The sequence below is a fragment of the Rattus rattus genome, chromosome 15 (assembly GCF_011064425.1).
Source record: "Rattus rattus isolate New Zealand chromosome 15, Rrattus_CSIRO_v1, whole genome shotgun sequence".
NCBI classification, from domain to species: Eukaryota; Metazoa; Chordata; class Mammalia; order Rodentia; family Muridae; genus Rattus; species Rattus rattus.
In genome coordinates this window covers 10,872,871-10,900,470 of record NC_046168.1, presented here as the reverse complement: position 1 = coordinate 10,900,470, position 27,600 = coordinate 10,872,871, and the positions used below count along the sequence as shown (strand labels likewise).

Below are 27,600 nucleotides of genomic sequence, written 5' to 3'. Positions count from 1 at the left end.
TTACCTTATAGCTTGCATATTTATTGAACAAATACGACTAAAATAGCTAAAATACATTGGGTACTTATGGGAGGACCACATGTTACAAAAGCCTGCGTTTTCAGCAGCGTACAACTGCAACTCTACGTAAATGCCACAAATGCACAATACCGTTTCCTTGCTCTATTTACATAGCTGATATATCTACCCTAACAGAGGTGGGGGTAGGGAGGATGCACAAGAAACTCAGGCCAGAGGGGAAGCGAGAGAGAATGAGAGGGACAGTGCATGCGTCATTGGTGTCTAACAGTCAGAAGCGCAAACAGTTCAGAACAAGGCCTGCCCTGTCAAAGGAAGAGCTAAAGACGTTATATAAAAATTAAGGTGGGCTTTCAGTCCGGCTAACACAACAACATTCCGTGAAGAGACGGCATTGTCGGATTTTATTTTGTTTATCCATTTCATTGGGAGCAAGGACAAAAATGTAAAATCTATACCTTGCTTATCAAAAAGGTCGTTTTGCTTTTCATCTTCATCACCACCACCACCATCACCATCACCACCACCACCACCACCACCACCACCACCACCACTATCATCATCATCACTATTTTATAAAGACACTTTTCCAATTTCAACTTTGAGAAAGGGATAATTTTCAAATTCCTACTCAAATGCCAGTACTTTGGATTTTTCCACGGGCACTTATTAAAAAAAAAAAAAAAAAAGGACCTTTTACCTCCCCCCACACCCCCACCCCCAGGATATCTAATCAAACAAAAAGATTCCAAAGAAACAACCTCGAAACGCCTGGAAAAAAAATTATTGCTTTTCTTTTTCTAAGTCAGGCGGGTGAGGCTGCAAAAAGGAAGAGTTCTGGTAGGTCAATTACAGTTTTGTGATTGCTCCCGCTACCGTGACTGCACATCCACCCAGGGCCAGTCACGAGAGGACAGCCTCTCACACTCTTGGTAGCATCCGCTCAGCCTACAACACTGAAGAAGAAAGCCACACTCAAGACACAAGGAAAACAAGTCAGTCCAGTCTAGAGAAGAACATTCCGGGAAACAGAGTACCAACACCTTCTTAGAACATGGAAATTAAAAACAACTCCGTCAGAGCTACCTCGCCAAGGAGCATGTTGAAAGTCCAAAATAGCACCATTCATCAGTGTCTCAGGCCCTGTGGCAGCGTCTCAGTCACTTACCACAAGGAAACAATGAGTTTCAAACTACTTCTATACAGCAAAAGAGTACATGGGTAAAATATAGAGGTATACAGACAATCGATGAACATAAACTACTAGGCTTGTTACATCTAAATGAAAAAAAAAGTGGGGGGGACTCTCAGCCTCTGCAAGAAGCAGTCGGGAGCTGTGACGAAAGGCAGGAGTGGACCGGTCGTGTGAGCGCAGTAGGAGTTTTGAGTTGTGGAAGACATTGTTGTAGCGAACCAGGCCTGAAGGCCCACCTGTAGGGGTTGTAAACGTGGATTCACAGTGTGAAAATTCTGAGTGTTTTCACTTGAGTCAGAATGATTAAAAACTGGTTTGATGAAACCTATTTGTCCACTGTAAATTCTCTAAAGCCAGGCTTAGAGTCCCATAGTTTCTTCTTATATTTGATGATTTACACAGAAAAAAAAAATCCCATATATGATACCAAGACCTCATCAAAACCCCATACACCGTATGCAATACAAATGGAGGTGTGACGATTAAAAAGGGTGGAGGTAACCGATAGCTGGGGAGCCGGGTTCATGGTTGCCCGGCGGAATCAGCGAGGCAGCGATGGGCTCGTCCATCTTCTTGCGGTTCACTTCCTTAGGCACAGGAAGTCTTCCCTGCAGGGAGAAGGCAGACAGAGAGACACACACATACACAAAGACAGACTTAGTCACACTTTTAAAACCATCTTTAACAGTTTTTGCTTCTCTGCCTTTTTCTTGTCCAGGAACTTTTGCTATTGTGCAAACCGTTTATATATTAACAGTATTCTTTCGGGCGTCAGTATCAGGCCAGTGGGGGATGAAGCAATTGAAGACCAGTTTTTCTTTGCTCAAGTAGAGTGAACTGTTTCTCTCATGGTGGTGTCATTCTTCAGTGTCAGGTCTCTGGGGACAGTGGCTAGCATTAGGCAGGACCCAGGATCAAGCTGGGTTAGGGGTATCCATAGAAGTGCTAATACATTTTCAAAGATTTATTTTATGTGTATGAGTGTCTGCCTGCATGCATATGTGTGTACATTTGGCCTGGTGTTCATGGAGGGCAGAAGAGGGCATTGGATTCCTGAAACTGTACCTACGAATGGTTGTGAAGCACCACGTGGGGGCTAGGAGCTGAACCCAGGTCCTCTGCAAGGACAGAAAGTGTTCTTAACCTTATCTGCCGGGTCATCTCTCTAGACATATATATATGTGTGTGTGTGTGTGTGTGTGTGTGTGTGTGTGTGTGTGCCTGTGTGTGTATGTGTCTGTGCGTGTCTGTGTGTGTGTATATGTGTATGTATGTGCGTGTGTCTGTGTGTGTGTATGTGTGTGTGTCTCTCTCTGTGTGCGCGTGTGTATGTGTGTGTGTATATGTGTGTGTGTATGTATGTGTGTCTATGTGCATGTGTGTGTGTCTCTGCGTGTATGTGTGTGTGTCTCTGTGTGTGTGTATATGTGTGTGTCTGTGTGTGTATGTATGTGCATGTGTGTGTCGTCTCTGCGTGTATGTGTGTGTGTCTCTGTGTGTGTGTATATATGTGTGTGTGTGTGTGTGTACGTGTGTGTGTGTGCCTGTGTATGTGTCTGTGCATGTCTGTGTGTATGTATGTGCGTGTGTGTCTGTGTGTGTATATGTGTGTGTCTCTCTCTGTGTGCGCGTGTGTATGTGTGTGTATATGTGTGTGTCTGTGTGTGTATGTATGTGTGTGTGTCTCATCTCTGCATGTATGTGTGTGTGTCTCTGTGTGTGTGTGTGTGTGTGTACCTGTGTGTGTATGTGTATGTGTCTGTGCATGTCTGTGTATATGTATGTGCGTGTGTGTGTCTCGTCTCTGCGTGTATGTGTGTGTGTCTCTGTGTGTGTGTGTATATGTGTGTGTGTCTCTGTGTGTGTGTATATATGTGTGTGTATGTGCGTGTCTGTGTGTGTATGTATGTGCGTGTGTGTGTCTCGTCTCTGCGTGTATGTGTGTATGTGTGTGTGTCTGTGTGTGTGTGTCTGTGTGTGTGTGTGTGTGTGTGTGTAAGTACATGGGTGATGTAATGGAGGGCTGACAGTAGCCTATTTTCCATTATACTATTTAAAATAGATCATAATACAGAAATCATTTCTATGTAAGCGTTAGTCTATAAGCAGCTGGCATGTTTCATACAAATGCTAATGGTCAGGACTAAAATGGTACCCAATGGTGGAGTGAGAGATACAATGTAAAAGGAGCCCAGATAGCAGCTAGCTACAGGAAAGAGGAGGAGCGCTCCAGACCACACCCAGAGGCTCCTGAGACTTGGTAACTAAGTTCCTCCTTACTCAGCTGATAGCTATGCTGATGAGCCCCACAGGTGATGACCACACCGTGCTGCTTCTGCTGATCCACAGGAGGGCGGCCTCGAGGTGCAGCCTCCCTCAGTGGGGCCCACTGACCAACTGACATAAGAGTCTTAATTCATTAAAAAGGAAAAATGATTGCATATCCCATTTACCCACACACACTCAGTGAAGACAAAGCTCTCTCTAAATCAAACCGTTAATTTTTGGCATTTTCTTAAGGACGATATTAGCCTTTCTGGTCTTTTAAGTATTTGTGTTCCAGTCAAAGGAACTGTCTACACAGAAGTACTGTGCAGTTGTGAAAACCATTTCGATCTTGAAATTTTAGTATCCAGTACACAAAATAAAGATAAAAAAATCCACTGGTATTTTCCAAGTAATGCCACCCCCCAATCTGACCAGTTAGGGTGGCCTTGAAATTGTTCCAAAGCTAGCACACTGCTGTGTGTTGGTGTTTGAGACTCAGTCCCACTAACCGTTGACCTCCAGGAAGAAAAACACACACTGCAAAATGAAATTTGAGAGCTAGGAAAGAGTTATCTCCTGAAAAACAAAGTGGGGTATTTCATTCAGATCTGAATTCAGCTCTTCTGTTTCTATTTAATTTCATTGTCTTCCTTCTGTAGTACTGAACACTCATTGAACACTGAACACTGAACAACCGTCTTGCTGTTCTGAATGCTTGCACACATTGCTGGAGTTTAAGTCTACAGAGGGAAACAAAGGAAAATAGTCCCTATGCAATCTGCTCTTAACGATGTGCCGATGTAACTGGACAACAGACCATGCCCGTAGGTCATGCAGAGACATGGTCTGAAAGACCCCAAGGGCCAACAAATGGAACCACCTTCAAGGGGACAAGCTCCCAGAGATGTGGCTCTCTGCACCTCCTTTTTGGAGCCTGGATTTACTACATCACAGTCCTCGCCTCCAGTGCTTACTGTTTTGTTTAAAAGAACTGTCTGTCTCTAATACACTTTCTGTCCTCAGAAGTCAGGTTTACAATAGCTGAGGTGACATGGTCACCATTCTGCATCACCCACAGGTGACGATCCTTGTGAGACAGAGATTGGAGTAATCTAGAAGCCTGAGGCTAGATGGCAAGCAGGTCTATGCATGGCCACAACAAGCCTGCTCTGTCAGAAGTCACATTCGGACAACAGTCCTTCTGATGACTGCTAGTCCAGCCCCAGTTACTAAAGAGTGTGCTTTGGACCAAGTAAACTGAGCTTATCTTTCATGCAGGTACGCAAAGTTACGCTTTTCCAGAAGTTTCCTTCTGGAAAAAGGATACGTATTCAATGTTTAAAATACAAGTTCACATTTAGAGAAGGTATAGCAAGACAGCTGAACACCTGCCCCTCCTATCTACCGTGCCTGCCATGGAGCAAGCCGTAGGGTAGGCGAGAAATGCCAGGAAGGAGTGCTGACCTCACACCTCACTGAGGAACCTCACTTGGTCTTGCTTACTTGCTCAATACTGCCAGTATGGAGGAGGGCTTCGTGGAGGCCTGACTGAGGTATGAATTAACTATGCTTTCTTTTCACCCTCAGCTGCCACTGGGGAATTAGGCCCTAGTTTAGCCCAGAAAAGATTATCTAGGGACAAAAATACATATGTATGTGTATAAATAATTGTAAGGGGTGAGGCACGTAGCCCAGTGCAGAATATGTGCCTAGCATGCATTTTATCTCCAGAACCATCCCAGTACTAATGCAACAATAAATAGTAATCGTAATAATAACAGTAATGACAATAATGAAGAGGAGGAGGGGTGGGTTGGTGGTAAAGGGCTCCGCTGCTCTCGGCTGGGTGCTGGGCTGTGGTTGAGTTTCTATCCACCCCAGCTCTTCCACCCCAGCTCTGTCCGACCAGCAAGGCTTAGTACTGTCAGGTCCCACAAAATCTCGTTCATCCGCATCTCTGCCGAAAGTTTCAACCTGACCTTCAGAAATTCTCTGAAACACTAAAAAGCGGCTTGGGCTTCTTCTCTTCCCATACCAACTGCGAGGGGACAGGACTGCAACTTCTGAAGATTCTGTCAAGAGTGAATTCTGTCGTTTGGTGTAAATAAGGTCTTCTCCCACAGGAAAGTGGCAGCCGTGTCATATCTGGGCGGTGCCACTGTTCAATGGCACAAGACTTTGGGTTTTTGAAAAAAAATATTATTTTATGTGCATGGGTGGTTTGATCGCATGTGTGTAGTTGAACCACAAGCATGCAGTGCGCCGGAGGCCAGAAGAGGATGTTGGATCTCCTGGAACTGTAGTAACCAACATTTGTGAGCCATCATGTGGGTGCTGGGAATCCACCCCGACCCTCTGGAAGAGCAGCAGGATTCGAAACCGCAGCCACCTCTCCGGCCCCATGAAATTGCTAAATGGAAATTTTATTTTCAGTGGATTCTGTCTTTATTGTGAACCCCGAAGGTCAGTGCTAAGAAGCACAACCAAACTACTTAGGTCGAGTTGATATCTAATGAAGTCAAGTGTCTACAGGAAACACTGGCAATTCGTCTTGTTTTCCGTGTGTTTCAGGAAAAGGACTAATTTAAAAAAATTTTTTTTCTCAAGACAGAGAATTTTGGCTCACCAAGATGTCACACCAAAACCATTTTGATAGAGAATGTTTCCCAGGCCTATAAAAACCAGAAGGGACACAATCTAACCGTTTTTAATGATTTCCCACTTTGTTTTGTGGGTCGTCTCTGGTGAGCCGGCACCACCAACAAGCTATCCCTTCGGACTCCGAAGACCTCATCAGCCACTCTTAACCTACCTTCCTGAGTTTGTTTTTGGATTTATCAGTGATAATTAAATTTAAATTCACCCAACCAGGATTGAAACAAACTTAAAATCTGTAAAACACACATTTGACACACTGATTCGATGATGCTTAAGTGAACATTTGCATCTGAGTCCACGTCACAAAAAGGTAACAGGGAGGTTAACGAATTTATGGCTCCGCAAGGGATTTGCTTGGTGTTTTGGGATAGGCAGTCACTATGTAGTCCAGGCTAGCATCAAGTTCTCAGTAGCCCTCCTGCCTCAGCTTTTTGGGGTGCTGGGATTATACATGTGTACCACCAAGCCCAGCTCCAGGTTATGTTTTTAAAGATACATGACTTCCAATATCAGCACAGTTTCCTATTAGTGGATTATTATGGGATAGACAATGAACGTTAAGATGAAAATGGAGTAAGCCCAATTTCCTTCCTTATGTGTGTTTATGCTTCAAACCTGAAAACAGAGTTTACAAACAGAGCTCAGGTTCTCACCTTAGTAAGACCTCCCTCCATTTCATTGTATGGAAATGGCTCCTGGCTGACCCAGACCAAGAGTTCTGGGTAGTAAACCTGTGGAGACACAAAAGCACACACATTCAAATCACAAACCAGATCCACCCTGAAGCCACAGAGCCTCACCTGTCAAAGCTCCGTTCTCAATTCTCTGAGGTCTTAACTCTCAGTTCTCTAAGCTCTCTTCTGACCCCGCCCCCCCAAGCCCCGCCTTCTGCCCAGAGCACCAGGAAACTCATTAGACTCTTTCCAAACACGCTCTGCACTCAGGAGAACTTCAGCTAACGTCGGTCGCTCTTCCAAGATGGAGTCCAACAGAGCAGAGATATCAATCAATGTTATCTTTAGCAGGCAAATTGGCAGCTTAATGGCAGGTCTGGCAGGGTGCACTAAGTCACCGTGGAGAGCTTTGAAAGCATCCTACATTCCATGAGCGCCCTTGCACACATCCATGTTTATGACATAGAGGTTCAGGTAGTCATCAACGCTGTTAGGAATTAGCCTCCTATGATCAGCCGGTTAAAGAACAGACACAAAGCAAAGAAGGGGGGTGGAAACGGCCTGTATCCTCCCCAGCGCCATGCAGCCCCTCTCGCCATGCAGCCCCTCGCGCCATGCTGCATTTAGCTCCCTAGAGCAGCCCAGTAGCTGGCTGAGAGGGGGGCAGGGAGCTGGGCAGCTGGGCAATGAATGATTCAGATAATATAATACGAGTTGATGAATTCTGAGGGTGGGAGGAGGTAGAAGGAGGGAAGCAAGCTGAGTAAGTCTTCTTTAAATATACAAAGGGTTATTAGCATAAGGTTGTTGACCAGCTGTTTCTCTATTTCCAGAAAGCAAGATGGGGAGGGGAGGCTTAAAATTACAAATCACAGATTTAGGTCAGCTATAAGGAAGATCTTGGCAGGGGAATTGTTAAATTACTAAAAGAATTTAGAGTGGAAAAACTGTGAAGTCTTCTTTTTAAAAATCGAGAAACAGAATGGAACAGCCATCTGTCAGAGATAATTCACATTTGATCCAGCTCAGCCTGAGGAGAGGGAAGGAGACTCCTTCCAGATCTGAGTTTTTGAAAGAAGCCTCCTCTACGGCGACAATTAAGAAACGCCTCTCGTGAACAGATTAACAAATGAGACTCACGTGTGGCCTTCAGCGTCGGAAGCACTCGCTGTTGAATTAATGGCTAATATGTTGTATGACTCCACCGGTCTAGTCGGTTAGGGGGCCTGAAGCAGGGAGTGTGGATGGCTCACGGGTTCACTCCGTGGGCTAACATAGTGTTTTGGCTGGTCTGTCAGTTAAGCTTAGAGCACATCGCAGCCCACTGAATAACTGCATGCTCTATTTAATCTGTTTCGGCAGGTGGCCTATGAACAGGAATATTTTAGTTACACAGATGAGAGACACAAAACTCAGAAAGGTCAGGATGTTCTGCCCAAAGGGACACATCACAGGTCAGGACTATAACTCAAATTAGGTTCCTCGATCTGAACTCTTCTTCCCAGTGTGCCGCTGGCCTTAGATTCTCCCCTAAAGCAAGGTATCTATTCTCTCGCCTCTCTCTCTCAAAACAAGACTGGTCCAGCTACCACCCACATGGGGCTCTTAAATGCTTGAGTGTTCATCCTGTAAGAAGTGGGACCATTTCCTCTCCTTGGAGTGCGGCGAGCCTGTGCTTTCGTCAAGTCCACTCCTCCTTCCTTTAACGGATTTCCCCTTCTCTGCCCAGCTCCTTCTTAAAGAATGACCCCATCTGCCTTGTTTGGGACAGGCAGCCAATCCTGTCATTCTTTTCGTCCAGAAAAGAGGAGATGAAAGTACAATCTAAAATAAATAAGATTTTTCTTTGTTTGTTTGTTTCAAGGCATATTACAAAACCATAGCACATAAAAATCTCAGTTTGGCCTCACATCCTCAATTTGATCCAAATAGAGGTCAGGAATGAGTTCACTTAATATAAATTGACCTTCAGTGATTGATCACGTTTCAACATTATCACCACAATTTTTCAAAAAGCAAATAGGGAAAAATGGTATCCCAAGGAGCCAAAGGCAAAGTGAGGAAATGACGTTTGTGAGTTGTGTGCTTCTCTGGGGGTGTTCTGTTTAAATAAAGTTACACCACTTCAGCACTTAGCATAGCAAAGCTACCAGAGCATGTGTCAAGGACAGCATTTAGTGCAATGTTCAGAAGTGCGGGCTGTTGGCAGTAAGTCAGGGAGGGAAGACGGCTACTGTTAGATGCAAATCCAGGAACAGAGAGTGATAGGCAAGTTCAAAGGTGATATGCTCCAAGGGGCAGATGCCCCTGTGCCCACTGTGGCTCCCAGGGCCCCAACAGCAGTGTCACAGGCTGCTGTACTCTTGGTTTACTAACCAGCAATGACCCATGATTGTGATTAAGGCCTGCAGACACTGCTGCTGAGAACCAGACAACGGGAATGTGCTATGAATTCACCCAGAGTCCCCGTATGCATGCTGACTGCAGTTTCTCTCTGCCCTTGGGACCAATTGGTTTGTGCTGCACAATTCGACACATGGCTCTCACCACACTCATCATCCTGGATTAAAGTTCCTATTTTTTCACAAAAACTAAAGTAATACTCTTTTTCACACTTTATTGAGTTCTTACTTTGGGTGACGGTGGTGGTTCCTATCTCACAAACTCAAACGTTCTGGGTAACGTCCATGAAAACACCCTAAAACCATTTTATTCTTTCAAAACTGTCTTTCGTGTAGAAAAATAAACAAAAATCTCAGTCAAATACTCCTAGAATACTACTCTCTTAGACTCCAAATAGTCATGTGGGGATGAGGACACAAGCTATATTTCCACAACTGTGAGTGCTTTTCCAAAACTATAAAGGAAAGATTTAGCATTTTTGATTTGGTTTTGCCTGACAGTGTGTTCATTTCTCATTAATCTACCTTTTCCCACAAAGCTACAATGACTTCTCTGATGATTCATTAGGAACAGGACTGTATGAGGGACTCAATCAATATATGTGCATCTATAATATACATTCAAATATGCCAATTAAATAGTGTGTGACCACATATGTACATGTTCTATTATGCCTAATTAGCCAGGAAGTTGTGAAACCCAGTCCTGTAACTCGAAGAGAATGTATGCGCATGTACATACACTTAATTTTGGTAAATATTCCCTGAAGTATCACAATTATGAATCTTCCTCAGAAATCACTGAGCGCCAACCGTAGCTGGTCGCCTGAGAGAAGATTGTGAGCTGAAACTACAAACGAGGAACGAAGACCATTTTTCTCTAAGCAGCACTGTACCAAAGACCAGATGGTACAAAAAGATGGTGTCCTGTGCTGGCCCCCTAGAGCCCTCGTGCCAGAGGCCTGCAGAACCCAGACAAAGCTTCTTCAAGGGAAAGCACATGGGGAGAAATGCATTGTATTGGAAGAGAAGAAGGAAACCAGGAAGAACACAGAGCCACCGGAACGACGGATATAGTCCTTTCGAATTTCAGAACGCAGAATAAAGGTGTTACTACCTAAGTTGGCAAACATGTTATGCTGCGCGCACACACACACACACACACACACACACACACACACACACACACGCTATTAGAACAATGAGTAATTTGAGAGAATACATTATGAGTCTTCCTGCCAAGAAGGAATGGATGGCCTCTATATCTCGGAGTCTCCATAGTCTTGACAAGTAAGTCCCTACCATGAAGAGACAGTGAGGTGGGGGAAGGTACTTGTGCCTCACAAGAAAGAAGACAGGGATAGCTCCCAACTTGATCAGACCCAATGGTATCAGCTCGACCTTAGGTGTGTGTCCCTCTGATGGACACAGACAATGTTCACATCTGACTCATCTTCTGTAGCTGATTCTGTGACCTTCTGACGTGTGTCGGACGATACAAAGACTGGCAATTCTCTGCTGGAGCAGTCGGAGTGCCTGAAACAAGCCGTGTGGACTTTCATAGTGGAATCCTCTGAACTCTTTCTGCTCGTTCTAAAGCCGCCATGAGAGCCCGCTGGTGACTGCGTGGGAACCTGACAGCTGTGGAATTTTAATTCTAGACTTCAACTAGGCAGAGAAAGGAAATGAAAATCTCCTTGCTGGCAACGAAACGAAAAGTGTTTACATGTGAAATTAATCGTCAGCACGAAGAGCCTCCACAGCCACGGTTCCTCGGTGTAATAGTCTGTCTGTTTCGCTGCCGACTCTTTTAGATTCCGTTTTTTCTAAGAATAACAGCAAAGACTTTCAAAGGTAGCAACGAGCCACAGGCTAACAACCGAGTCGGCTTTTTCTTTCTCACCACCGTTAAAACCCACTCATTCCGTGGATTTCCTAGGCTTTGGTGGCGCATGGTTCAAGTCTAGGTGCAGCAGCTCCCGGCTTAATAGAGCAGAGCGGACCTGACACCCTGATGTCACTTGCAAACACTCCTTATGTTTGCAAACTCCCCTTCCCATCCCAGCCACATCCTTCCCAATAGGAAGAAGCTTAACACAAGACACCATACCTAAATACTTCGGAAACCCAAAACAGAGGGCAGGTATGGAGAGATCACCACATCTCTGCCAAGGCACCTCCCCGGGACCGAGGTTAGTCTGGTACAGGGATCAGAGCCAAGTGCGGTCTAATCTCAAAGAAGTAAGCTCAGTGCTGCAAGTCTGGACTTTAATGGGTGACTTTTCGGTAATGAAGACAAAACAAAGTCTAAACAGCTGATAACAGCTTAAAGCAAACCACGAGGAAAAGCACAAGACCGAAGCTTTGGAACAGCTCACGGTGTCTGAGGAGAGACTTTCCAAACGAAGAGCCAAAGGCTTTTTTAAATTCTGAGATTATGTAGTTGCTACTGAACGATGAGAAGTAAGGGGGGGGGTGAGACACCGCGGAGGCCCATGGGGCCTGCTCTCCGCCCTGCACGACTGCCCTACAGTACGTGTGTATGCATCCGTGCACGTGCGCACATGTGCACAGGTAAATTAATTAATCGATTAATTAATTAAACAAAAATAAAATCGTTTTAAATCAGAGGCTACAGTGCATACTGCCATTTCAGTAAGAAGGAAATGAATGAGAAAGAGCATAAAAAGAAGAAAATGGAGCCCTGGTGAAGCTGCAGCCAGAAAGCCTTTGAGGCCTGACAGCAAGGCCTAAGCTTCTCTTCACCCCCATGACTCCGACAAACGTGTTAATAAAACCCTTTACCTCCCTGGAGTAGACGCAGAATAAATATTTATTTGACACCTCTGAGTTCTAAGTCTGGACTACCTGGTCCCTCTAGATGAATTTGTTTTCATTTGTAAGCAAGAAAGGAGAAGCATTACACCCTGTGATGCAACCTGGAAGGCCCGTCAGAAGGAAAACGGGAAAGAACGCTGTGGTATTCGCTCTGTATTACACCCAGTGTGCCAAACTGCAACTGAACCTTAGGGCGGCACTGTCTACCACAGAAAAGGCAACGCTGCTTCTCCTCCCCGAGACCTGCACACCCAGCAGCTGGTCCCAAGGCTAGCGGGAACCTCCAGACTTAACTTTTCTTAATATTTTAATTTGTATAAATTATTTAAAAAATGCCAAAAAAGAAAAACACCAGGCAGCAAAGTGAACCAACCCCAGTCTCCCGACTTGACGACATCATGTCGATCACTCTGGGAGTGTCAATCACCAGGTGTCAGGCTTCCACTGTTAGAATCTGGCTTCTCGTCACCAAGGATGCTAGTTCCCCTCGTCTTTGTACCAAAACATTACTGCGCTACCCATTAATAACAAAAAAAAACCTCTACCAAATGGAAAAATAATAGCTTATAACTATATTTCTTTTGCCACAGCCTTCAGTCAAACGCTAATAAAACACTTAATCTAGACGGGGAATTTGGACTTTCCCTGGTCTGGGTGGACAGAGAGATCGATTGTTGACCGCTGCCCTGAAGGACTGAAGGCATTCTGGAGCATTTATCTAGGTGACTTGTATGAAAGACCTAAGAGGAAAGCTTTGCAGAAAACCTGCATCTCCACCAGTGTTCATTCCGAAAGGAACAGTTCGCTCTCCCGCTCAGTGGATGCGCTTCTGCGAGCAGTCTCATACACCTCGGCACTCCACAAAAGCCATCCCGTGGGTCAGTGCTGAGGAGCTCCGTCCTGTGTAGACTGAGGTGTCCTCACAGCATCATAACAGACCTCCAGGTTCGGAAGGAAAACGCTTTCTCCATCAGAAGACACAGCATATAAAGTCTGGTCTTCGCACATAAAGGAACAGTATCTACAGATCTGTAGGTACCGCCTACGGGTGCCCAGGCTGAGAGAGGCCACTAAGCAGATTCTGATAGCCTGTCCTCCAGACAAACTAGCACAAGTCTAAAAGGGTGCAGGAGAGGGAACGGGCTCAAAATAGATGGGCTGCAGCTCTGAATGAACACTGCCTGCATTTCAGCGAGGTCTGAAGGGAAGACACCGTTCTGTTGAGGAGTCCTGGGAAACAGAGGACCAGAAGAGTGTTCCAGAACAAGGTATCAAGAAAGAAACAATGCTTCAAGAGTCGTGAAGATGGCCATGAAAGGAACTTCAAGCTAGAAGGTTAAGTACCCAGCAGGGATCCCACCCGTATTGTAACCACCACGTAAACCCCATTTTAAAATCACACCACCATCATTCGAAACCCGGACTTTATTCACCAGCCCTCTATTTTATTCCCCACCCCGAGTCTTTATCCCACTGTAAACCAAACATCCAACTCTACTTTTCCACGAGAAGGGCACGAAGGACAGGTGGATGTTGTGGGAACCCTTGCAGACAGAACATATAAATCCAGGGGTCCCCAGTGACATGTAGAAAGGCACCATGGTATCAAAGGCATCTCTGGTATATTTATTTGCCTCCCTTTCTCCTTACTGAAGATGAGCCCAGGGTCTTGTGGGTGCTAAACATTCATTCTACCATTGAGCTACACGCAGCCCAATCTGCATGCATGTTTTTTCAAAAAGCTCAAGACAAGTTTACTTATTTATCTGTTTAGTGGTGCTGGGGAGGGGACCCAGCACCCTATGCATGCCTGACCAGCATTCCGCCAGTTCCACTCCAGTCCCAGGCACTAATCAATAATTCACACCTCATCATTTCATTGTAAGGATGTGACAAACTGACACACAGTAAGTGTTTGCACCAGGGCCAAGCACAAAGGTGGGATGCCCCTGGACCACCCTCCTTCCACTTAACTCATGTAGATGCAAACACTGAGGGAAAGTCTGGATCTGTTCCAGGGCCACACAGCCAAGACATGGAGAAAGCAGAGTGCTCCGACTTCACAGTCCCACCCATCAGTGCTGACACTGTGCTTCTCTCTGGAACCGCCTGGAGTGTCTCCCCCAAAGCCCTTTTGAGAGCTGAGGCCCACTTTCAACCCCAAGGGTGCTGGCACCTGCTCTGAGTGCCCTGAATATGAATTTTAGATTCCTGATATCCACTGTCAAAGTAATTTTCTCAAATTATCTGTTATTCTAAAACCTATTTCCAGTAATAGCCACTCCTTCAAATAGAACTTACCTTAAAGGGGGAGGGGGAAGCAGTCTTTGAGGATATAGGATTTGTTCCACGGTGCCCAAGTGTTACTACTGTTGCTGTGGAAATCTATTGTATGAGCAGAATCTTCAACATGGCTAACTTAAAACTTTGAATGTTTCTGAACCTAACCTAAAAAACACTGGCAGTCTCGGTTTTCTTCTCTCGCTATCTCTGTCTCTCTGTCTCTGACTATCTCTGTCTGTGTCTTTCTGTCCCTGTCTCTCTCACTCTCTCTCTCTCACACACTCTCTCTCATTCTTACTCTTACTCTCACTCTCATTGTCTGTCCCCCTCGCCACGCCACGTGTCTCAAAATTTCTCTGGAAGGAAACATTCAACACAACATAAATGTATCAGCAATCGCTACAGGAAACTCCCAGATCATTTGCTGAGAAACCACATTGTTTCAATATGACAACTAAATGAATTCTCTAACACCTCCTCCTCCGAGAGCCTGCGAAAGCTGTTCTACTCCTGCACTTCCGTCTCTCTCATGGAAGGCATTTGGAATCTCCTTCACCATAGCTTTGCTTTTCAAATTTCTAGTCAACTTTACAACAAACTGCTAAGTTAAGAGAATTAGAATCTTGTCTTTAGCAATGACGTATGCAGATGAACCATGCATTGCATAAAATATAACATGACCGTGACTACAAAGAAAGAAAATAACACCAATTAGAGCAGAGAGGCAGTGAGCAAGCTAGTAGAGATCAGAAATTCTGAAGGAAAATAGATTTAGCATGACTTAATTTGGAAACTTTGAATTAATGTGGTGGAGATCCATGCAGTTCTAAAGACAGGCTGACGGAAAGGTGGAGAAGTTCGCAGGCCAATTACGAGGTCTTCGTGGCAGAAAGACACCAACCAGCATGAAATGAAGTGTGTCCTAGTTCATCTTCAGATCACACAGAAGACGCTATTCAACCAACGTCAACGTTCTAGGAGAGGAACAGTCAGTGACTTTAGCACAAATGTGCACTGTCAAGTAAGTTGCTTCCATGAGGCCAAAGAATGAACTTAATTGAACCTCTGATTGGATCGATTGTGACAGGTAGACAACCAAACCTCATAAAACATAATTAAAGTTTAAAAACATAGTCCTCAGGAAAGAGGGGTTTAGCAAGAGACTTAGTAACGTTGAATGGAAAGATGTGGAGACCTGGCTCCCAGGCCATAGTAACGAGATTGGAATACTTTAAGATTCTACCGTGAAGAACTGAGCAAACTGTCAGGCCAAGGCCCTGGACAACGTGTCGTTAAATCCAACTCTACGAGAGAGCAGAGCTCAAGAGTCGGTGTGGTTCTGACCATTTGGGCTTTGGAAAAATCAAATCCAGACAATCAAGAACTAAAAATGTAAGACTAGAAGGGCTTAGAGGAGGTACAAGGAGACAGTTTGATTCTGTATTGACTAGCTGATTAAGTTCAATTGTCTAATCAATTCGTGAAAAGATATGCACAAAGTCCTTACTTTCTGTGAGGTAGTGGGCACTCGGTAATCTTTGTAGAACGAGGAAGCACACTTTCATCAATAAGTAATGTCCCATTGATTTGGACTAAGATCATCAAAGAAGCAAACACAATTTTCCAAAATGCTTTAAGGGGTGCAGGTGCTGAGGAAATGTTTCCGTGGGAAAAGCGCTTCGACCAGTTTGTATTCCCAGTGCTCACATAAGAGCTGGGTGTGGCAGCTCACGTCTGTCACCTCAGTGCTGGACGGGGACAGGTGGATCCAAGGGCTGCTCAGGCTCTCGGAAATACTAAGTGCCAGTTTTAACAAGGGATCTTGACATGCAAAAGAAGATGTGAGAGCAATGGAGGAAGACAGTGGGCATCAATCTGCAGCCTCTAAGTATGCACTCAAGAGTGAGTGTGCGTGCGTGCGCGTGTGAGCGCGCTCTCTCTCTCTCTCTCTCTCTCTCTCTCTCTCTCTCCTCTCTCTCCCTCTATCTCTGTCTCTCTCTGTCTCCCCCTCTCTCTCTTTCTCTCTCTTTCTCTCTCTCTCTCTCTCTCTCTCTCTCTCTCTCTCTCTCTCTCTCGTCACAAGCTAATCAAAGAAAGTCTCCTCAGGAAAGCGGTGATCTGGTTAATAGCATTCATCTGTTCAAGTTCTCACTATCTTAATCATGAACACCCGAGACCCTCTGATGCCGCAGGACCGTGAGGCATGGCTGGATACCTTGTACAGTGTTCACTTTTTCAGCTGGTTTAACCATGTCCCTACAAGGCACTGGAGTGACGTCCCACCATTGTGCTGCCAACTGCTGATATGCTACACTTCGCAGTGCCTGGCAAATCTTCAGACTATGGTCCCAGTGAGCTTAGGGTAACTTTTAAGAGGATGACCTTAGTAGAGGATATGAAACTCTCCTGTGGAGGGAGTACATAGTACTTAGTACTTATAGGGCCGTGTATGCAGCTACCTTAATATGTCTTATCCATCTAACTACGGTGGTTTTTCCTTCATGGCTAGAATGTCCAAGAAGAAGTGTCTTTGCTTCCTAACCCCTTTCCTGTCCAAAGATGGTTTCCTGTGTTAAGACACCAACTTCATCCAATAAGACTGTCCTCAAAATGCCTGGGCCTGTATTGAACAAAACAACTTTTGTAAAATTCTCCCCGCTTGGCCTGTGGTATTTTTCCCTGCTGGAACTGAATCAAACCTAGCTCCACCAGGAAGGCTGTTACCTGCCCCAGTAATCAAAGGACGGCTGTGTGTGATGGAGATCTGAGTGCGGGAGCTGAAGGGCTGGTCAGGCACAGCAGCCCCTCTGTGCACATTCTGAAACTCCTCTGTTTTAACTCCCTATCGGTGCGGCTGATTCCGTAAGTCCACAGCACCACCTACTTGGCTCTTGTCCCCCACCCCTTTTTCCAGAGTCTCGAACTCCCAATTTCAGCCAAAAAGGACCAAACAGAGCTTCCTTTCTTCAGCCATACTCCCTTATATTGTTTGCATTATCTTGAGTTCAAGTTATTCTTACTTTGTCCTCCGTGAAAGGAGGGACGGACACCAAGCCACTGAGCACTCTGAAATCAGGGCTCCTGAATGCTTCTGTCTGTATGCTCCTAACACCCGAGGGCAAACTGGCAGCCATGACTCTGTTCTGGGAGATTTCAGCACCTTGTGAAGCCAGCACATCATCTGCTCCACCATAAGTACCTCCATTAGAGTACTGAGAGGCGATCCCTGCTGGCTGCTGGAGACACACCACTACTAACTGAGTGCATAATGGTACTCCACAGCCAGAACCCCAGATGAGGCCTGGGACTCTCCCTGAAAATGGCAAATCATACAAACCGAGCATCCTGAGCTAATGTGTGAGCACTTCTGCTTAAAGCGATGTAAAAGAGGAGAGCACAGAATTTAAGAGCTGTGCTCCTAGGATGGTTAGATCTGACTGAACTGTTCCCTTCGCCTCCCTAACACTGCGAAATGTTCGTGCTAGAGGCCTTGCATCGATGAGCACATCATCTGTCTAGACCCATCTACTTCCTGGACCACAGGATTGATAATCTGAGATACTGGAGCTCCGCACAGGGACAGGCTGTTCAAGGTTATAAATTCTGAAGTAGGCCACCTGGCTGTGGCCAGAAATGACAGGCTGTCGTGTATCTATGACCACTCACTTATTTATTCCACAAACATTGGAGCACTTATTGATCACTGGGGATGTGCCAGACCCTAGTTAGACACGAGCAGGGAGAGCATCCTGGCTTATATATGGACACAGGCTCTATTCCAAGGTCCCATTAGAACATGTTAACGAAGGTTGGGGGTTGTTTCTATGCTGTGTAATGGGAACGCCAAATTAGTTTGCTACCTATTCAAAAGTTCTGAGTGATGAAACTTTCCCATCTCTGAGTTCACCACCCTACCCACGGAGGAAAGGGAGTGGGGCAAGACATCACAGCCTTACTGCTACCAAGAAACGCAGGCTTCTATGGTCAGTCAGTATTTTAAGGTTGCAAGCCTAGCGGGTCAGGAAAACGTTCACTGGTATGTATGGTAATGGCTGGTGCTAGTCAGATACATTACAAGGTTCTTGAGGTTATTCCCGCCAGGCTGGGGGTTTTATGGATTCCTTCACAGGGATCATTCTCAGTGTGAGAACACCTTTATTGTGTCAGGAGTGCATTCCTCACGGACCATGCAAGCAAAGACACAGAAGGAAGCCTGGGACACATCGAGAATAACAAGTGACCTAGGCTAACCACTTTCATTGCTACAGATAAAGGATTGTGGTTCCAGGCAAGCTGGTTTCACCTCAGAAATTAAATTTAAGAAGATCTAAAACCATGAGCTGAAAAAAGAAACATATTTGTAAAAAAAAAAAAAAAAGACAGAGGGCGGATAAACTGTTCCAGGCCAATGCTTACCTGTGTTGTCCTTGCTGAAAAGCTCAGAAAGGGGCTCAAGTCACATGAGAGGACTACAGTGTTGACCTATGTCTCCCTCCCTGAAAAGCTCAGGGATGGGCCAAACTCACCTATGGAGGCTATGGGTGCAGATCCTGACACTTCGCATGGAGATCTTGAAGCTAACACCTCCCAGAGTGAGACCCAAAAAGTCCCCCTTGGGCAGACTTGTCTTTCCTCAACTTTTGTGAATCACATGAGAAGATTTCCCTCAGATACTCACAACTATTAATACATGAACATTATTGAGATGCTACTCGGGAACCCATTTGAAGTACGTCCAGTTAGTCAGGAAGACCTGACAGAGACGAGTAGCTGAATCCCTAACACATGTGGTCAGCACGAACCTGCACCCAGTCTGCCTAAGGAGACGGAACGCGGCGTCCCATTTCAGGCATCAGGCACAGCAGGAGGCTCCTGTCTCAGTGGACAGTACTGCCACAAAGAAGGGCTGACACCACCTTGAGAAGTGTGACAGGCAGCCTCCCTTTCCCTTCCGGGCCTGGGCAGGGCCTCCCTTTCCCCGCTGTGTAACCCTCAGTCCAAGGGCAGTAGGGGAGCAGTCAAGACAGCTGTGCCTTTAACCAGAGACTACAGTGAGTAGGAAACCCGCTCTGCTCAATCAGAAGGGCAAAGAACCTGAGATAGTTTGGTAACCTGAGCTAGAACACTCGGCCATCTGGAAGACGTCTGCTCTGTGGCTTCTTATTGCTTAGCAAATCAAGCCCTTGACTTCCAGGTCTGACTTTTGAAGTTCACTCTTGTTAGCACGGAGCCCCGTGACAGGAACCAAGCACCATTGAAAGCATAAATTTCTGATATATTATTTCCATCTGGAATTCTCTTCTGCCTTCTCTAAGTATTCTTAATTCTTCATGCACCCAATGCTTATTAAAGATTAGTTTCAAGACTCGGGGATAGAGAAGGTAATAAGGCATATTACTCCCGATCAAGGAGAAAAGAGTTCACTTGCAAGGTTTGGGCTTTGTGCTAATGCCAGTCAATTGTGCAAGTCTTCCTGAAATGCTATGCTGGGGCTCTTACACTACACTCAGGATGACTGGTGCAGTCAGCCATGGGTAGTTAGAGGAGGCATGCATGCTGCAGACCTGCTATTTCTAGCTCTAGATTACTTTTTATTTCTTTAACGAGAAAGGCTTCCAGCATTACCAACCACCCCCTTCCTTTGCGTCCCCTTTCTGGATCTTACATAGAGCCCTGGAATATGGAGGAGAGCGGTGTTTGTTTCCTTCCTTCTACAACTAAAATACGCATGCGCTGAGGTCAGGGGCCCGGTGCGTGCCTTCTGCACTGTAAAGAACTATGCTGAGTTGAAAATGATGTTCCGTTCGCAGTCGAAGGATGCATATTCCCGCTGCTAACTCTTCTTATTCCTGTGTGTTCAAGCATGCTGTCTTTGTGTCCTTGGGACCAGCGACTCAGATTATACTAAAAAGAAGTGAGCGTTAAAGTCGAGGGGCTGGTAGGGAAGCGCCTCTGGATTCAGGAGGGGTTTTGATGGCTGTAGGACCAGCTGCTGTGAGCTTTGGGTACCATGGATGGATCAAACCCGGAGTGCAGGCTCCTCCTTGCCTACTCAGGATATGGCTCTGAGCCCTGGGTACCCCAGCAGTCTAGGCTACTCTAATGGGCGAGTGCCACACTTTATGGTTTAACCTGTTTCTTGCCCTTTTAATAAATAATGGCAAGTAATGTCATTGTGTGTCATTGTATGTCATTGTGTGAACGTTACATTCATTTCAGGGTCAAGGCACTTGAGGAGAGGTTAATGATACAGATTACATCTACGTCACCAAAACTAATTGTGGCAACAGATTAGTGCTAAATTTTAAAAAAAAAAGCCAACTTAATAGACATTAGTGTGTACACACAAAATATTTACTATATAGTATTTTCTAAGCATGATATATGAAGTAGATAAATCCTTTGTAGGCCTATAACCAGCAGGGCAATAGGAAAAAGGTTATGAACTACTAACAAATTATGTCATCGGGCTGGTTTGTGTCATATCACGGCAAGTAACAAGCTGACTGATACTGGGAACTTGGTGAAGAGAAATATAAATGCTTAAGTCCCAAACTAACAGGGCTGACAATATTTACCATGTGCTGGTCAGAAGCACTGTAGTTTTTTTTTTTTTTTAAGCTAGTGAAATGAAATATTATTAAAACTTTCCCAAAGATAAAAATGTCCCTAAATAACTACTTTGGATAAATGTAACCCCAGATGCTGACCTGTTTTGTAGTTCAAGCCAGAAGAGCAGTTTGGAGTTGGAATCTTGCCGCCTATCGTCTGACAAGATAACACAGTCCAAAGGTGCTTGAAGTCTTCTCCCCTTTGTATATTTGGATTGAATTGCTAATAAGATTGCTTTATCCCTGGCTTTTTCTTGCACAGCACAAGAATGATACAGATAAAGCAAACAAATCCACTCCTACGTTACGGCAGCAACATTTGAATTACCAAGATGAATCAGATGAAATCAAGGGTTTTTTTTTCTTTAAGCATAATTATTCAGATAATTGTGTCGGTCTTCCATTTCACTGAAGCTCTGAGGATCAGGTCTTAAATGGCTTCCCAGCCATCAACACTAATGAGACAGCACGGGGTCGAGGACCCGGCCGGCCCTGCAGCATCACTAGCGCCACCTCCAGGCCACCCAAGGCACTAAAGGCATTAGCATTCACGCTGGGGCTTTTAGTGACCAGGTAAATAAATATTTAAATGTTCAAAATTCTTATCTGGGAATTACTCATTCAGTTTTGCAAAGTATTTCTAATTCTGGAGGAATTTATTTTAAGATTTCAAATGATGTGAATCCCCTTTGTATATTTATGATAATCTAACCTATACCTAATTTTTTAAGAAGTGCACAGTGGTAAAATGGAACACACTTTGAATAGCTATTTATTCCAATATTTTTCTCCTCAGGTACCATCTCCGACCTGACTCTCTACACAGCTCAAGAGGAAGCTGGACTGGGGCTAAATCCAGATAGATTGATTATCTCTTCTGTCCTAATTCCCCAAACAATCCCCAATTCTCTCCTTCAAAGGCACAGGAAGGCTTGGTGAAACACAAGATGGCACCATATAAAATTACCCTCCAAGGCAGCACCGAAGGTCACCTCAACAACTAGTCAATTTACAATCCAAACCCATTGACAAGGGCCGCCAGTAAAAATCAACCCTTCCCAGCCCTCACATTTCCTTAAACCAGGGACGTTTATGTTAATTAATGTGGGGAGTATTAAAGGGGATTGCTCCTAACCCCACAGCATGCACAGAAAGCACAGTGCTTTGAAAGGTACCATAGAGTCAACTGGTCTTTTTTAACGTATCAACCATAAAGAATTAAAATTGCCCCAGTGCCCAGACCCCCATTAAAACATTCCAAGTCTGTGCTTATACCTCTGAGAGTTATGACATACACACACTGGGAGACAAGCCTACTACCTGGAGGGTAAAAACAGGGCATTAACTTTGGCAATGGATTAAAAATCTGGTTTTTCAAAGTAGTTTCAATAGGATCACCTATATGTTCTGAACCGCTTTCTCCTCGTTGTCATGTACAGGTCAAGTACTTATAAAATAAAATGACAAGTTGACAGCACATCTTAAAATAGGGATCTGGAGATCGAAACCCAGCAAAGAGCTAAATGAAAAGAAAAAAATTCAAAGACCCCTTATAGACTTGCGGTAATTACAAAGCTATGCAAACTCTACAAACTGCAAACGGTAAAGGGAAGGGTATGTTTGCTAGAAAACTGGAAAAACGGGAGAACAAGTCATTGATAAAAACAGTGCTTAATAAAGGTGCAGAAAACTATGCTTAGAACTAAGAACTTAGCACTCTGAACAGTACTCGCCTCCAACAGCAAAATCATGCGATTGGTACTCCCTGCGATTATGCCCATAGGCCACGAAACTGAAGATAGTCATATATATCATGTTATTTTCTATCTATTTATTTTAACAATGCAAATGGCACTCTATGACCCTTCCATGTCTTCAAATTACTACTGTGAAACCCTATGTTCTAGTTTGGTTTCTGACCCCGTGATAAACACTACATCCTAAGCATCCTGGGGATGAAAGGGTTCACTTGGCGGAGAAGGTAGAGTCCATCCCTAGGGGAGCCAGGGCAGAGGCTCAGAACGGAACCTGAAGGCAGGAATTAAAGCAGAGACCATGGAAGAACACTGCTTACAGATTGCTCCTCACCACTCGCTCGCTCGCCTGCCTTGCTATTTTGTACAACCCAGGACCACCTGCCTGGGCTGGCTCCGCCCACAGTGGACTGAGCCCTCCCACATCAATCATTGAGCCACAGACAGGTCCGTAGGCCAATAAGATTGAGGCGATTCCTCAGTCGGGTCCCATCTTCCCAGCTTACTCTAGTTTGAGTTAAGTTGAAAAAGGCTAACCAGGACGCCCTACAAACTTAGGGTATGTACATGGTCAAAAGAGATTTAATCATAACCTGTAGAATTCGAGAGCTTACTGGCGAATCTCTTACATTGGACTGAATCGATGGTAAATTTGTATTTGAAATGAACCTTTTTAGAATATGGAAATTAGATTCTCCGTAGTATTTTTACATTATGTAGATGAAAACGAGTGTTTAAAGGGAAAGCAAGGCTCGTGTATATTCCAGAGATGGTCAGTATTTAAACACCCTGCTCCCCGTAAGTAATTGCTACTGGATGTGAGTCAAATCTTTCAGTAAACTAGATAAAGAGTTCTACAGAGTAGTTCCAGTTTTAGTCAAAGAAACTAACTTCATTTTGCTTAAAAGAAAGAGGTTTAAGACATCTTTAGTATCAGGCTTTAAAACTATCTATTTGAACCTTTTTCTCTTTTACATTATTATACACAAGGATTTTTAAGAACTGGGGCTTTCCAGATACGAGAATTGCTAGAAAGTGACTTGGAATCGCCCTCAGACAATAACTGCTGGTGGTTTTATTTCAGGCAATGGGCTGGTGCCAGGGAGGCCTCTCGTCTTGATGAAAGGAGCCCGAAAACTTGTGAGAATTTCTGGTTTCCCAAGTAAAAAAAAAAAATCCTCCCAAGAGAAACAAACTGTGTTCATCTATTCTGCCACCACATACCATGGACTACAGAAGGAAATTAGCATTTAATATTAATTTGTCTTTGCCTTTCAGCCTCTGAGTGATTCCAGCTTTCACTCTCAGCTTGGCGGGCACGCCTCTCATCCACAAAGCACGCTCCGCCCCCCGGAGTACAGAAACCTGGTATTTTGCCTTGACCTTGATGTATACGACCAGGTTTGGCAGGGTTCAACTGTCCTATTTATGTTTAACTAAAACTGTCACTTGATACATTGCAACATACAGCCTTTGTGGTGTGGCTAGAGTGATACAAAGTGAGCAGGGCTCTAGGAGAGAGACAAAGTGAGTGCCCACTCCAGTGAAAAGAACTAAATAAAGTACACTCCGCCACCACCTTATTGCTCTACACAAACGTTTAACTGGGGAGGTGATATGGAGGCAGCTGTTTGCAAAGAGCCCGTTGATTGGTTTGATTTTATGCTCGCCTCTTTTGTCTTTCTGCCCCGATTCTTTAATTCATTAGCAAGCCGGCCCAAGCAAAACCTACTTTGCTTGGTGCCTTGACACCCACTTGTTGAAATGACAGGCAAGGCATATGTTAAAAAAAAAATTACAAAGCTCACTCTTAATGAAAGCCAATCTGAACTCATTTAATTGCCTCTGATTCATCTTTCTCCTTGGAAGCTAATTCTCAGTTGTTCTCACAGAAAACATCAAGTATATCAGATCCAATTTTAATTCACTAAATTCCACCCTCATTTAGAAGACAAATGAAAAAGAGAAAATAAGAAGTGAATTAGGGATTCAGACATGTCAAGTAAGACTCGGGTGCTCTGAGGGCCATCAGCCTCTTCAGGAGGGTGTGCTGCACTGCGAGGGGCTTCAGAACTACTCGTCCTTTCCTTCCCACAGAAGTTGAAGACATGCACTTAGCTGCTTTCAATGTATATTTTCTATGTTGCTTTATTTAATCAGAAATTTAACTCCCCTCTCTGTATACTCCTTGGGAGAAATAGCTACCTCTTAATTTAGAGGTTACTAGGCCTGCCCTCTGAAACTGAATTTTCTCTTTTTAAAGAAAGTTATTAGTCAGCAAAAAAAAAAAAAAGCACATATATTTGAATAGCAATGCATAATGTCTTCATTAAAAAATCTGACATCTACTGATACTAAGGAGAGCATCTTATAGCTTGTGACTTGGGCACAGACTCGCAGTTTTTTGGTTAAGTTTTAGCAGCCTGCAATATAAAAGCCATTGCTTTGTTCCAGCCCTCCTGCCCGTCTCCCTCCATGCGTGTCACAACATGTCAATCTTCCTAAAGAACAGAATAGGTCCTGTTGTTTGAGTTAAATACAGCCTTTCTCTGAGACAAGAATTTTAGCTTTATATTCAAAATGACTGCAAGTCAATAGCTCTAAGTCACCACAAGCAACTCACACAGACGGCTCTACTGCAAAGCCCTTACATGCTGGAGACAGAAAGAACCTTCCAAAGGTCAGACGGGGTGGAAACAATAAAGTGTCCCTGTGAAGGTGAGAGGCTAACACCTCTGTGTAATAATTGAAAAGCTAGCTGACAATTTCCCTCTGTTGACCGTTCCTTACCATTTTGAGAATCTTAATAGTCCTGGGCTTCTATTCTCCCCTTCTTCAGTCCAGGGAGACCAACCTGCAAAATACGTTTAAATACAGTAGACACATTGCTTCACCACAGGTCAGCAAATGCAAAATGCCTCCTCAGAGGTCACAGACAAATACCCACTCTGTGTGCAGAAGATAAGTCCCACGCAAATTATTCTAAACATTTCCCTGAAGGGGCTTTCCAAGTGGTCTCCAGGTTTACATAGGGGACAAAGGAATGCCTGGCACCGGGCTCTGCACTCCCGGGCTATTCTTAGTGTCTGGTTCATCTTTAAATTGCAGTTCAAAAGGCTGAGCAACTTAAAAGTAGACCCAAGTGATAAAAATAGATTGTTTGCTGGCCGCTCTTTGTTCTCAGACATACTACTGGCAGTATATTTGCAATCAAGACAGCAGAACGAGAATCAGACTTCCACGGTAGTGTAATGCCTCAGAGTGGATATTTTTGGAAATGGCACTGCATTACATAACCTTCCGTGTTTAAAAAAAAAAAAAAAAAAACTACACAAGGGAGAAAGTCAGGAATATACACCATCATGCCCTCTCCCCAAAGCAAATAAACATTAATGTACACGCAGCACTGGTTTCCGCTCCACCTCTATTCCATTGGAACACAACTCTTTTGTTAATGTAAGTTACGGAAAAATTAAGATGAATGGAAAAACTAAAAGTTCTCCAGACGGGTATCAGAGGCATTTAAGAGTTTTCCTATAATGTTGTTATAGAAACACAAATGCAAATCAGGTTATTAGCGGCATCGAGAAAAAAAAAAGTAGTCATTTATCTTTAATGCGCCCGCACCCCAAGTTCAACTGCTTTATAAGAAAATGCAGGGGGGAAAAAAAGTGTTACAAGAGCTCAAACAGGAAAAGACCCACGGCCGCTGCTGCAGCGGCAACACTGAAAGAGTAATCAAGTGTAAGGATTTTATAAAGGGAGGGGAAGCTTGCATGCACCAAAGTGCATTTAATGCAAAGGAACAAAACAGCTCTCAACAATGAGCAAGAACATTAACCACACCAGCAGGCAAAACCCCACCCCTTCACAAAAGAATTCATTTCTTTCAACTTGTGCATTAAACAAAGGAGAGGGGGTTGTTAAATCCCAGCATTAATGCAGCGGGAGCAAAATGACATAATTTCTCCAAGGTGTCAGCTTTAGCTCTAAAATTTAGAGGGAGAAAGCATGTACTCTGCAAGGTTGAAGGGTCCAGCTAAGAGCAAAGGCAAGGAATCTACACAAAAGAGAAAGCAGCGCTCTCGGCTGGGGATGAGAATGGCATATACTTACAGACAAAAGCCCCGCTCCCTGTTCACTCTCTCTGCTCTCTACACCTGAAACACAAATGTGGATGAAAAAGGGCATCATGCTAGAAAGACAGCTGAGGGGGGAGGGGGAGGGGAAAGGGGTGGAGGAAGAGGAGGGCGGAGGGGGGGGAGGGAAACAAAACCCCAGCCCACTTCACTTCCAAGAAGTGCAGCCTCTGAAAAGGAGGGGAAGGGTTCCCTGCCTTGCGCGCTCTCTCCAAGAGTGTGTGTGTGTCTTGTGTCTCTTTCTCTCTTTAAATCAGTCTCTCAATCTCAACTCCTCTCTCTCTCTCTCTCTCTCTCTCTCTCTCTCTCTCTCTCTCTCTCTCTCCCCCTCCCCCATCTCCTCCCACCTCCTCCCCTCTCTTCTGCTAGTGTACTAGTGAACAATGAGCTAATTCTGATGGAGCTGGCGCGCGGCCAGCGCCCCAGCCTTGCTGCCACCGCGGAGCCAGACTGCTTACTCGGCAGGAATCGGCGGCTCGCGGCCCCGTGGGCGCGCGGCCAACACGCGCGCGCTCCCCGGCCCCCGCACCCGCGCCGTCGCCGCCGTAGGGCACCGGGCCCTGGGGGTTGTGGGGGATGGGAACGCGCCGAGCCCCGGGAGCTCTGCGCGCACTCTGGCGGGATCTCCGCCTCGCCGCGCGGCGGCTTTGCAGACAAATAAGGAGGCGGAGGCGGTGGTTTGGGGGCGTGCCAGGCGCGGAGGCGGCCCGCCAAGGAGAGGCGGCGCAGCCCTACTGTAATAATAAACCTGCGGCCGGGG

General features: G+C 45.0%; 1 protein-coding gene across 3 annotated transcripts; it reads right to left on the bottom strand.

Moving 5' to 3' along the window:
- On the bottom strand, positions 1 to 27,231 carry Nrep (neuronal regeneration related protein). Of its 3 annotated transcripts, none has more exons than XM_032885564.1 (5): positions 27,188 to 27,231; positions 26,818 to 26,861; positions 25,492 to 25,555; positions 6,793 to 6,870; positions 1 to 1,821 (listed from the first exon to the last, which is right to left on the bottom strand). In XM_032885564.1, exons 3-5 carry the CDS (start codon positions 25,492 to 25,494, stop codon positions 1,696 to 1,698), a joined length of 207 nt encoding a protein of 68 aa, XP_032741455.1. In that variant the 5' UTR covers positions 25,495 to 25,555; positions 26,818 to 26,861; positions 27,188 to 27,231; the 3' UTR covers positions 1 to 1,695. The 3 variants fall into 3 exon arrangements, with proteins under 3 accessions (XP_032741455.1, XP_032741456.1, XP_032741454.1); XM_032885565.1 differs by lacking the exon at positions 27,188 to 27,231 and adding an exon at positions 26,988 to 27,006; XM_032885563.1 differs by lacking the exon at positions 27,188 to 27,231 and having other exon boundaries at positions 26,818 to 26,945.
- Positions 27,232 to 27,600: the final 369 nt, after the last annotated feature.